This window comes from Mytilus edulis, chromosome 5 (genome assembly GCF_963676685.1).
Source record: "Mytilus edulis chromosome 5, xbMytEdul2.2, whole genome shotgun sequence".
NCBI classification, from domain to species: Eukaryota; Metazoa; Mollusca; class Bivalvia; order Mytilida; family Mytilidae; genus Mytilus; species Mytilus edulis.
Window position 1 is genome coordinate 64,222,081 of NC_092348.1, and position 13,480 is coordinate 64,235,560.

Sequence of the window (13,480 nt, forward strand, 5' to 3'; positions counted from 1 at the left end):
TATTGTCAGGAATTCCAGTTTACACAAATTCTACAACAGCCTCTTTTGACTTTGAAGTTTTTTTCTTCAATATGTCTTTAGTTGTGTGTGCTTTAATATCCTAACATTTTACTTGATCGAATTTCTTGAAACTTTGTATCACCTGTTAGATATCTATTTTTTATTATAACCAGTTTGTTCAGGATATTTTTCTTGTTAATAATACTACAACATGTTTTGCAAGTGATTCATGAAATGATATTGGTAAGGGGTTAATCATGTTCACAACTCATCGGAGTTCTTATAAAAAAGATGTGATTTGATTGCCATTGATACAACTCTTCACAAAACATCTAATGACACAGAAATTAACCACTATAGTTCCCCGTACGGTCTTCAACAATGACCAAAGCCCATAGTAACTATAAAAATCAGTTGGAAACGGCTTAAATCATCAGATGGATACAAATAGACACACACAGAGTGGACGTGCGCAGGTACTTGTATATCCCAACAACAAAAAGACACCTTTAAGTACAGCCTCTGACAAAAGTTACTGACAGCTAGTTCAAAGCAACTGACAACTAATAAAAAAATCATGCTCTTTAGACTAAATTCATGTTACCCTATTCTATGGATTTTCTTCAAACTTTGTAGAGTGCACGCTTGAAAGTTATCAAATTTACTTTTATTATTTCTAATGATTTTTAAAGTTAAGTTAATTCATATAGTTCATGTATATACTTAATAAAATAATATTTAAAATGATTTGGAATTAAATAAATCTCAAATATCCTCTATTAGTTTGAAATAATTGTAATTAACTTATATCTTATATTTTTACATGTCTTATCTTAATAAAAATTTTCATTCCCAAATTTTTTTTTCTCAATAATTAGTAAAAATGATTTCATTTTCTTTCTTTCTCAAGATTCATAATAATTTAAATTTTGCTATTTTTTCTTATCAAAAAGTGATAAAATGTTGCAATTTCATTAAGTTCACTAATTATTTTTTACAGTTAAATACTTATAAAAACACCTACTGTTATTATATAAACATCCATTGAAATATTTTTGTTGGTATTCAAGGAATAGGTAACATATAAAATGTTGGCATTCGAGGAAGACACCGGAAAGGGGGGTCTTTACCATGGCATGAAACAAGTACCTGTAGTTATTGCCTTTCAATGACTATTTTTGTCTATTATTTTTGTTGTTGCTATAATCTTGAAAGCTACAATAGATGAAGATAAAAAAAAGCAAAAATTATCAGCTAGACAAGATCTACAAATAAGTTAAAGGAGTAACTGACATTCCATAATGATTTGTACCACATATAGTCTCTTAAGTCTCAAAACAATGGCGGTTGTAGACTTTTTGTAATGAGCTTTATGTTTCAGAAAGTATAAAATATATATGTTTCATACTTTGTATACATATGCCTTAATTTCCCATTTGGCATTCTTGACCTCAGTTTCATGGTTCAGTGACTAGGATATCACAATTTGGTATCTGAGAATCTTACTAGACTTTTTGTAGAAAGCTTTATGTTTCAAAAAGTAGAAGATCTAGATGTTTCATACTTTGTATACAGATGCCTTAATTTTCAATTTGGCATATATCCATTGTCATTGACCTCAGTTTTATGGTGCAGCTACTCCTCAAGTACCATAGCTTTTTAATCACAGCGAATTTCTTGCTTATTATGAGTAATAGGATAGCACCATTTGGTATCTGAGAATGATCAGAGAATCTTACAAGTTTTTCGTGTCTATCAGGCAGGATTCACCTGACACTGGCCTCAAATCATTTTCATTGTATCTGTGCGCACGTCTTGAGTGTTAGAGGTCATGGGTTCAATCCTCAAATGAACAAATCAAAGATTTTGAAATTGATATTTGCTGCTTCTGTGATAAACACATTAAGGGATAAGAGCAAAAAATGATTGTCTTCTTGCAGACTGTAACCAATGGCAGATTAAGATGATTGGAACAAATATTTGTTTGAATTTAATTATCAAAAATTTTCCCGCTATGCTCACCGATATTTTTACAATTATGGCCATTTATCCCCGTGCCTTTCCACATACTTGCGATCTGCCCGGATTACATTGTTAACTAGCATGTTAAAAGGTTAAGCTCAGCTTGTTTGGTCTAATTCAAAACATGGATTATGTTCATATTGCATTAGGCAGCTACCATTTGATTATAATGGGGGGGGGGGGGGGGGCTAGGATGAAATTTGAAAAAAATAGGCAAGACAGGAATTTTGAGTTACAAAAAAAAAAAAGGCAGGATGACAATTTATGTAAACAAAGTCAGGATAAACTAATAAAAAAAAGGCTGGACTGAATAAAGTGAAAAAGAAAAAGGCAGGACAGAGATTAAAAAAAAAAATGCACCATACTTCTAATAAATTTAAGCTAATTTAGATTTTATTAACTGTAAATAGTGCGTGTTAATAGTTTTCAAGACATTTTTCCTTTTATACTCAAAACGAGAGATATTCCTATATAGAGTCGTATATTTTAGAAGTCTTGGACTAATGATGTCGGCGCATGTTGCCATAGATCTATACGTCTAACAAAAGAAGTTGATCATAAACTTCCTCTTGCGTTACAGTAATGTCAGGGTATTCCTATAGAGTCGTATATTTTAGAAGTCTTGGACTAATGATGTCGGGGCATGTTGCCATAGATCTATACGTCTAACAAAAGAAGTTGATCATACACTTCCTCTTGCTATACAGTTATGTTAGGGAGCTATCATTTGATTTTTATGAGGGGGTGATGGGGGGGGGTGGCAGGGGCTAGCATGAAATTTGAAAAAAATATCCAGGAAAGGAGTTTTCAGTTAAAAAAAAAAGGCAGGATAACAAAATAAGTAATAAAAAAAAGTCAGGATAACTAAAAAAAAAAGGCAGGACCAAATAGAGTGGAAAATAAAAAGGCAGGACAACATTTTTCAACCTAGTCCCCCCCCCAAAAAAAAAATCAAATGCTAGCTCCCTTATCCAAAGTATGAATGACGTCATTTATATTTAAATCTGGTATATTTGTAGACTAATCGTCAACGCTCGATTTTTCACAAAAACAACGGTTAAAGGCATTTTGCCTCGTCTTTATTATCGTCTAAGTAGGCACTCAATTTTATCATTCAGTAGGATAGGGGGTAGTCCGTAGATTTTTAAGGTAGCCCAGCAAAGATAAGCATTTTTTTCTACCAATTCTTTATGTAATTTATCTGAACTTATTGATTAAAATTGTTTTCAGTGAACAGGGTTTTTGCATGTTTAATCAAATTGACAAATACATTTCAATTTTGATGAAGTTTACACAAGATTGTCATCCTCTTGATAGTCGGCTTGTTTATTGCCACCCTCTTTATCATTTTCTTTCAGTTCATTGTCATTATCACCGGTCTGTTTATTGTCATCATTTTCGTCATCGTCGGCTTGTTTGTCATCCTTTTCATGGTCTTCGGCTTGTTTAATGCCATCATTATTATCACCCAGTTTATTGTCATTACTCTCACCATCGTCGACCGGTTTATTGTTATCATTTTCGTCATCGTCGGCTTGTTTGTCATCATTTCCGTGGTCGTCGGCTTGTTTATTGTCATCATTTTTATCATTGAGTTTATTTTCATTACTTTCATCATCGTCGACCTGTTTATTGTTATCTTTTTGATGATCGTCGACCGGTTTATTGTCATCATTTTCGTCATCATCGGCTTGTTTGTCATTATTTCCATGGTCGTCGGCTTGTTTATTGCCATTATTTTTATCATTCAGTTTATTTTCATTACTTTCATCATCGTCGACTTGTTTATTGTCATCATGTTGATGATCGTTGGCCTGTTTATTGTCATCATTTTCGTCATCGTCGGCTTGTTTGTCATTATTTCCATGGTCGTCGGCTTGTTTATTGCCATCATTTTTATCATTCAGTTTATTTTCATTACTTTCATCAATGTCGACCTGTTTATTGTTATCATTTTGATGATTGTCCACCTGTTTATTGTCATCATTTTGATGATCATCGGCCTGTTTATTGTCCTCATTTTCATGATAGTCGAACAGTTTATTGCCATTCTTTTCGTGATCGTCGCCGGCTTGTTTGTCATCATTTCCATGGTCGTCGGCTTGTTTATTGCCACCATTCTTATAATCTTCATCCTGTTTATCCTCATCATTTTCAGCTTCAAGTGTTGTATTGTCTGAATTTTCTTCGTCTTCAGTTTGTTCAATTTCCCATAAAACATGTTCATATCCACTTTTGATGAACCTTTGAACACATATTCTGCCTGTGAAACTAGCGAATAAGAACAGGTTTGTGAATTCCTGCGGGGCAATCAAATAGCATTTTGACTTTCCCTCATTATCTATCGGAATGATTTTCCATGTACCCATCGCACTAGGATCACCTTTTAATCCCCCCACATACCATCCATTGATCACCGGCCTAACATGATACTCGGTGTTTCTGTGGGAATTAATATGAAAATAATTTCCGCCAATACTTGCACGCTGGAATGTAAAAAGGGTTTTCTTCTGAGAGACAGATTTGGTATATGTCCATCTAACAAACTTGAATCTATGTTTTGCCATATACATCCTCGAGTCTTTATACACGACTGGTTTAATATGATATACGCCTTCGCACAGACAATTCAAATCATCCATTTTCATTTCATGCTCTTCTAGGAATTGTTGTATTATCTCGTGTTCGAATAAGTTTCCAGAATAATGGATGATAGCAGTTTCTCTTGATGGCCAGACCAAAAATTTTAACAATTCCTTATTTTCATGCTGTTGTTCCTCGATAACAGCTTTCACTCCTTTAATAAGACTTGGTGAATTATTTGAAAATTTCAGTAATGCATATATATGCCACAATATTCCTCTCTTCATTGTGTCAAGACAACAGTAAACGTGAATATAACGAACAATCTTTTCAAATTCTGATGTTCTGTTGTTACAATATTTTTCATATTCCTCGTCTCTCAGCTCCTTGATACGCTTTGCTAATTTCCCCATCGTTGCAAATCCGTCACCGATTGGAACCATTGCGCAGACAGCACTTACTTCATGGGTTTCAAGTTTTTTGTCGCCCATAGCGCATACTAATTTGGCATATTTTGTCAATGTACATTTTATTCCTTCACATTCGTTCAGCATATCGTTATCGGACTGTTCTTTAAGCATCTCCCTCAGAGAAGTTTCTAGATTTGGACCGTTTGTCTGTCTGTTAAATAATGTCATGCCAGCAACAATAACAAAATACAAGACGGAAAATACCGGATGAACAGTGGACAACTGTTTGAAAATGGACGAAGCATTTTGGAATAATTTCCCACCTACAGCAACATTTAAATCATTTTTCTTCAAATTGGACAGTAATGAAACATATGAAACAATGCTTGATCGCAGTTTCTTTGAATCGTTATCGATCGGTTTGTCTAATTCATCGAAAACAGAGTGAAGAGCTTTCTGTAATTCGGCGTCAATTGGTAGTATTTCACGAATAATTTTCAGTTCCTGATATAGTCCTAAAATTAAAAAAAGTTAACTCTATATTTACGTATAATCCTTTAAATCAAAGCAAATTTATGATAGAAAAAAAATGAAGAAGAAAACTGTCTTAAATATGTGAGAGTAATTAATAATTCACGTCCTTTCTTCTGGTTATATCATATATGCATTTAATTTATATTTACATGTAGAATTGAACTATCAGTAAATGCTGAAAATGTCTATATAATGAGATATGCCAATGCTTATACAACTGCATACCAATAATCATTAATTTACCACTAGTGGTTCTCCATAAACTGACCTCATCACAAACTAATACATGAAAAGTAAGTAAAAATTTCAAAGTCAATAGACCATGACTGAGGGGCGGGGCCAAATAATCACCATGGTAATGAGATGTGCCAAAACTGATACAACTGCATACCAAATATCTTTGACTTACAACTAGTGGTTCACCATAAACTAGACCTAATCACAAACAAAAACATTGTTGACGCCGACGCCGGAAACAGCATACCTATGTCTCGCTTTTTGACTCCATCAAGCGAGACAAAAAAAAAGGTGGAAGAAACGGTTTATTTTTGCTATTCCTACATTTTGAATTTTATAGGTAAAATAGTAAAATTTTATGTTGGAGTTCCTAGAATTTTTATCTGTTGTAACAACACTAAACAATGTAATTAACTTATGTTTTGTTTGTATTGCAATTAGTTGATATTTGTTATTTTGAATTCAAATTCTACCATGAATAAAGTCAACAGTAGTATACCGCTGTTCAAACTCATAAATCCATGGACAAAAAACAAAATCGGGGTAACAAACTAAAACTGAGGGAAACGCATTAAATATAAGAGGAGAACAACGACACAACACTGCAATGTAACACACACTGATGAAATATTTTTTAAAAGAAAATATTTTTTTTAATTTTTGGTGTCCAACTTTTTAAACAATTCTTTTTTATAGTTGCTCTTCTTTTTCTGAAATTGTATTTTTTTTTTTTTTACTCATGTGTTATATTTTGTAAATAAAGTATTATTAGAGATGACAAATTGGATATGGATATTTCATATTTTAATGAATAAATAAAGACAAATATCATACTATCATAACAAATATTTTATTTCTGAATCAGCACTGTAACCAGTAATCTTCCAAACGATCTAAGGGCAGTAATGGTAAGGCTGCTGCACGACGGACGAGTTTGTTGGCATCTGGGACATCTTTATATTGAGTTTGAAGTCCATATTCCTGTGTCTTTTTCCATATTGCTTTTGCGAAGTGGAACAAACAACCTTTGAGTTCTACGTTTGGAAAGCCATGAGATACTGCATTTCTTGATGCACATTTAAAGTCAAGGCTAACTCTGTTTAGGTTATGTTGGTTGGCGATGTTTTTCAGGAGATTGAAGAATCTTATATAAGTGTCAGCATCTCGCTGTGGGAGCAGAGAATACACCAATGGAAACATGGATGTGCCAACAAATGCATGAATGGTGAATATACTGTCAAACATTGGTGATGCTGTGTAGAAAGTTCCATCCCAGTATACTGTGTCTGCAGTGCACAGTTGTCGTAAATTTTCAGCAGTTGTAAATATGAGTAGTTTGTTGATGTCACCATCATCAGCTTGCAGAAATGGTTCACTACTTGTGGTCTGGCGAAATTTTCCTTCAAGTTGTATTCTTGGTCTTGTATTTGGTATGCCTGGGAACAGTTTTTGTCTGCTACGATAGAGTGCTGATCTCTTACTTTCGAATGTAGGCAATACATTTTTTTTCTTTTTAAATTTTATTGTTGCACAATGTAATGGTTAATTGAGGATTATTATTTAAAAGAATTTTCTAATTGCATAAAATTTATACAATTGAAACTTTTATTAAATTAAGCATCCTACTGACTAATGTTTTATTGTAGATTTTTTTTCTGATTTACATGTTGTTTATATTGTTATAAAAACACAGAGGTTTAATTTTTTATTTAATTTTTTCATCTAAATTCACATTTCGTCTTAGTACAATTCCCATATCGCCTTAGTATTTTTGTTTACCTTTCTTACCTTGAATTCACAGCTGAGGCGAAATGAGAAGGTTCATTCCTCAGTGGCGGATCCAGAAATTTTCATAAGTGGGGGCCCACTGACTGACCTAAGAGGGGGCCCGCTCCAGTCACGCTTCAGTGATTCCCTATATAACCAACCAATTTTTTTCCCAAAAAGGGGGGCCCGTGACCCCTGCCCCCCTAAATCCGCCTTTGTTCCTCCTATTCCCACTTTTTATAAATCTGGTAAGAACAGTTAAAATGTCATGTGGGAATAGGTGGAAAACTTGTGCAAACAAAGGATTATACTATATAAACATTGCTTTATCAACTTTTAATTGACAAGTGTTTTTTGGATAGGTAATAGGTTATTTTTGTATGTGTATGAATTCTGTGTTTTTTAATTAAAATTAATATGAAAGAAATGGTCATTGGAAACACATATAAGTAAATTATTTTATTTCTTTTATAACACAAATTCAACAGTAGATTCAGGTAATATTACCTGTGACCTAATTAGACACTAATGACTAGACAAGATATTTTGCAATAATTACATTAGATGTATGTTTCATTATAATATTTTATTCTGATTGGTTAATTGCACATCACGTGTTATTCCGTAAGCAGTTGTATTGCTCGATACAACTTTTCATTCATGATAACACGTGCTCCAACAATAAAGTGCACAGATGAATTAAATAATAAAATATATAAAATTCGTTTTTTCATGATCATAGCTAAAAAATGTAATTATAAGTATTGAATGCTTCTTTTTGTAACTTTATAGGGTTGTAAAAGCGTTGACCGTGCGTACATTTTTAGAATGAAGCGCTTCCGCGCTTCATACAAAATGTACTTCGGTCAACGCTTTTACACCCCAATAAATTTACAAAAAGAAGTATTCAATTCTTAGTTAATATCACCTATTGTTCTTCCCATAATCTCCCATGTAGGAATAGCCAGAATAGTAAAATACAAAATGTAGGAATAGTGAAATACAAAATGTATGAATAGTAAAATACAAAATGTAGGAATAGTAAAATAAAAAATGTATGAATAGCAAGAAGACACCGGAAGAAACAATTGAGAATAAAATTGAATAAAATATATATTGGTAAGAAACACAAATTTGTTGATGTAATATTTTACCTGCTTGGGTAGTTGATTTCGGTGCATTACTTTCATCGCCAGCGAGATCTGAATTTGATGCCATATTGTCATTCCATTCGTATAGATATAGCTCTAACTTGAAGAAATTAGCATTTTTGTCTAGACCAATAATTTGGTAAAAATCGCAGTATATCCGAGTTAGACCTTTTCAACAACTCTCGACACCGACTGAAGACACCTACCCTTTACGGTGACGGCGGTCAGTTTACAGGTAAAATGAAGGGGTCGTCTCAAAATTAAAAAAAAAACATTCATGAATAGTATTACGTTTGCTCCTTCGATTTATCGTTTTTGACTCTTTTGACGAAAGAACATAATTCAAACAAATATGAATTATATCTCTCTCTTTTGTAAGATTTCAAGATTTATTAGGAAAACACTCAGACACATTTATAATGTGTTACAAGAGGTCATTATTGATAACATATGTACATTAAATATGACAGAAATGAACATGTGATTAACAAATTAATACAAACAAAATTTAAAGAAGAGAAGACGGTTTTCTGATAAATACTGACAATTTCTTATATAATTCAATATTGCAAAGTGACAAAATACCTTCCATTTTTACAATGTTTGGATTATTTCTTTAATATTGTGCCGGGTAAATATCTGTTTCTCAATTCTACTATATCTGCATTTTTACAAATACATAATACAAGATATTCATCACCAATATTCTCTTTGCATAAATTACATTTTCTTTCTAATTTTGGTATATTGTACAATTTACCAGTTTCTATAGGCAATCGTAAGTTTGCAGTTCTAAATTTTGAAATCCAAATTCTAAATGACTATTTCAAAACTCTTTTTAGACAGTGAATAAAATTGTCCACGCGATGTGGTGTGCAAATCACTGTACCATTTTTGTATGAACTGGTCACACAAAATTTGTTTTACTAAAGCCTTTTCGTATGTATACAGCAAACTGGTCTAAAAAATAAAGCTCATGCCTAACTCATTAAATATAGATTATATGTGGTTTATGAACTTGAAATTCACTCCATGATTGATTTTTGAACATAGCATTAACTTGTTTAAAGTACTGCTAAGTTTATTTTCATTTAATACTAATTTACTCCAAAAAGAAATCATCCTCAATTTGACCCGAATTTCGAGTGTAAACCTCCGAAGTTCTCAATAAACCATAAATGATGCAGTTGAATTTCGAACTTTCAAAATTCTTTTACAGAATTTCAAGTGGATTTGTTCAATAATTTTTAGGTTTTCAAAACCCCACACTTCTTAACCGTACAATAAAATTGGTTCAATCATAGGATCAAGCATTTTTAATTGTATGTCTATCGGTGTTGATTCATTACGAAATAGTTTGTAAATGCAATATAACGCCTTTTGTTCTTGCTAGATACAAGTTTTGTCCTTGTGTTAGTAAACGTTCCATTATATTTAAGAATTGAATGTTTCATTTTGTAAATTTATTGGGGTGTAAAAGCGTTGACCGAAGTACATTTTGTATGAAGCGCGGAAGCGCTTCATTCTAAAAATGTACGCACGGTCAACGCTTTTACAACCCTATAAAGTTACAAAAAGAAGCATTCAATACTTATAATTACATTTTTTAGCTAGGATCATGAAAACACGATTTTTATCCAGTTTTATTTAATTCACATGTGCACTTTATTGTGGGACCTCGTGTCATCATGCATGAAAATTTTTATTGTCTAATGCAATTGTTTACGGAATAACATGTGATGTGCAGTTAGCCAATCAGAATAACGTATTATAATGAAACTTACATCTAATGTAATTATTTGAAAATAACACCTAGGTATGAATATGTATCAACAATATCAAGGTTACAATCTTGCAATTTGAAAGTAAAAATAAAATTCAGTCTCGTTTTTCTTTTACAAAAAATCAAAACTTTAGTTTTATCAACATTAACCTGCAGTTTCCTTATATCACAATATGATTGAAAAATGTCTAGAGCTCTTTGCATACCTTCAATACTTTCAGACAGAATGACAGTGGCATCTGCATATAAAATAACAAATAATTTATAAAAAATGTGCAACTCACTTTCGAGCTTCTCATTAATAATATTAAGAGGTTCACCGTCTAACTGGCTGAGATAAATTTCTAGATATTTTAGAAATATGGAAAAAAGAAACTGTGATAAATTTTCCCCCTGCCTTACACCAGTATATAAGACAATACATGTTAAAGATAACCTTAAAATATTTACCTTTAATCTCACAATTTTGTAATTTTGTCCATAGCCCCGATCGCCAGACGGTGTCGAACGCCTTCTGAAAGTACAATAAAGCTTCTTGCCAAACGAAAAATATAACTCAATAAGAGTATGCAATACAAAAATGTTGTCAACTGCTGAATATCCTTTCTTAGAACCAGCTTGTTTTTCGGAAATGAGACTCAATTCGTTAGCAAAAATATTTAATCTAGAATTTATAACAGACGTAAATAATTTCCCTAGGCAACTGATCAGTCGGAAACCAGGTTGAAAAAAAAGAATCGAAGCTCTTTGTTAGAGAAGGCGATAAATGCTTACTGTAACGTTTACTACAGTGACAAAAAAATTAAAAGTTAATAGAAACAAACAAAATTACAATTTTATTCTCAATTAAAATGAATCACAAAAACAGAGAAGGTGTGTTCGAATAGCTATTTTTTTTACTGAAAGTACTTGACGACAGTCTTTCAAGTTGGATGATGAAAAATTATATTTTTTTGTGTGTGAAAACTAGGGTTTATAGTCTTCAACCACTAAAAAAATCTAGTCTGCCCTTCCAAGAAATATTTAGTTAGAATTTTTTTAAATGTTTATGAATTTTCGAAAATTCCACCTGACAACCGATCAGACAATAGCTTTTAAGTTGAATCAATGCAGACAAGATCATTAACTGATGCTCATTAGCTAGTTGAAACATTTGTCTTTTAAAATACAACTGACATATAAGGATCGTAATGGTGCAATGTGGATAAATTTATCGGTTTCCGAGAGCAAAATTGGCAGCGCGTCATCCCTACAATGACTAACCCGAATAATTCAGTCGTTATATTCCGCAGATCTACGAAGGCTACATTAACGCCTGAACGTCTTCCTCGATCAAGACCGTCAACCGGAAAATTCACACCGCTTTGCAATATGGGAATTTTTATTTAGATTGGCAGCTAAAGAAGGAGGAGTTCCGGATGTTAATATATGATAAATGATGAAAACTGATGTTAATTGATGTTAATTAATTATTATCGGATTTGTGTTAATTGAACACACGTGTTTGGTAAGACAATTTCAAGAGAGTTGCGCAGACTCATATCCTGATCGCCGCTGATTGGCTCTCTCTCATAGAGAGCAGGCGACGCGGCCAATGATCACAAGGAGTTCAAGCCCTCGTGTGGGAGAAAATCGGACACGGAAAGGGCTTGAATTATTCGAGTTATACAATGACTTCCATTTCTACGATTGTGAAAATGAACTGGCGTAATAGGGAGATAATTTTGACGAAGTAGAATCCTGACTGTGATAAGAGTGATTGCCCTGAAATTATCAGGGTCAGACGGGTTACGTACCCTTGTTTTTAAAAACCGGTTTTATAATTCCACTGGTCCAGCTTTCTGGAATAATACCAGTATCTTACACTAAATTAAAAAGCTCACAATATATAGAAATTAGCAATGGAGTTGAATATTTCAAATATCTTACACTAAATTAAAAAGCTCACAATATATAGAAATTAGCAATGGAGTTGAATATTTCAAATATTCATTTAAAATTTTATCTGTACCTGGAGCTTTGTTATTTTTCAGCTCCTTTATTGCTTCAGATATTTCTAATTCTGTAATTTTTCCATTTAATAACTCATCATATACAGGATTTTCACAAATACTATCAATATTCAAACTAATATCTCCCTCGTCATCTTCACTTGCATTTAATTTTTTTAAATATTCAAAAAAAGTGTCAATCTCCACCTGTGGGTTATCTTTTCTTTTACTTGAAAATGTGTGAAGTGTATTCCAAAATGCTTTTGATAACGATCAAAGCTCGTTTGCGCAATTTTCTTAGTTTTTTTATAATTCTTAAGAAGTTGTCAGTATTCTTTAGCCTTCATATTCATCAGTGTTTTGTTATCAGCAGTCTTATTTTTTTGTATTTCGGAAGTTCCTTCTTGCTCTGTGGAACTCATCACGCATAATCTTACAGACTTTTTTTTAAACCATGGTTTGTTTTGAGTTGATCTTTGACGCTGTTTACCCGATGGTCCAAATGCAGTTGAAGTCGTATCTAAGAGTACATTTCCGAGTTTACTAATTAGGTCATTGACCTGTAGTGGTGTAACGGATGCCGTTTGAAAATTTTCGATGGTGTGTTTGATTAAACTCAATGCATCCGTGTCATCGCTGAGTACCTGTGTAAACTTGTGTGCCTTGTTTGTGTTCCATCGAACGTAAGTGTTGTTATTCTTATTTTGTTGATCAGTGTAATTTTTATTTGTAATGCATAAAGAAAAATGCATCTGATTATGAACATCAGATAGTGTAGGATTAAAGTCAAATATTCAGTCAAATTCAATAACTAGGTCAAACATATCAGGTGACAAAATAAGGTAATCAACAAGACTGGAGTCTTTACAAGTGATCACAAGTGTTGTTTCCAATAAATTTATCCTGATGCAATCTGCCATTTGCAAAACATAATGCACATCGTTTGTATAACTCTATTAATTTTCTGCCATAATTGTTAACAATAATTTTGTCCTCCCTATA

The 13,480-nt window shown here is 32.6% G+C and overlaps 1 protein-coding gene across 1 annotated transcript; it reads right to left on the minus strand.

Annotated features, from left to right (window-relative positions):
* Positions 1-3,311: 3,311 nt before the first annotated feature.
* Positions 3,312-8,885, minus strand: LOC139525186 (uncharacterized). Its single transcript, XM_071320375.1, has 2 exons — positions 8,708-8,885; positions 3,312-5,530 (listed from the first exon to the last, which is right to left on the minus strand). Exons 1-2 carry the CDS (start codon positions 8,769-8,771, stop codon positions 3,312-3,314), a joined length of 2,283 nt encoding a protein of 760 aa, XP_071176476.1. The 5' UTR covers positions 8,772-8,885.
* Positions 8,886-13,480: the final 4,595 nt, after the last annotated feature.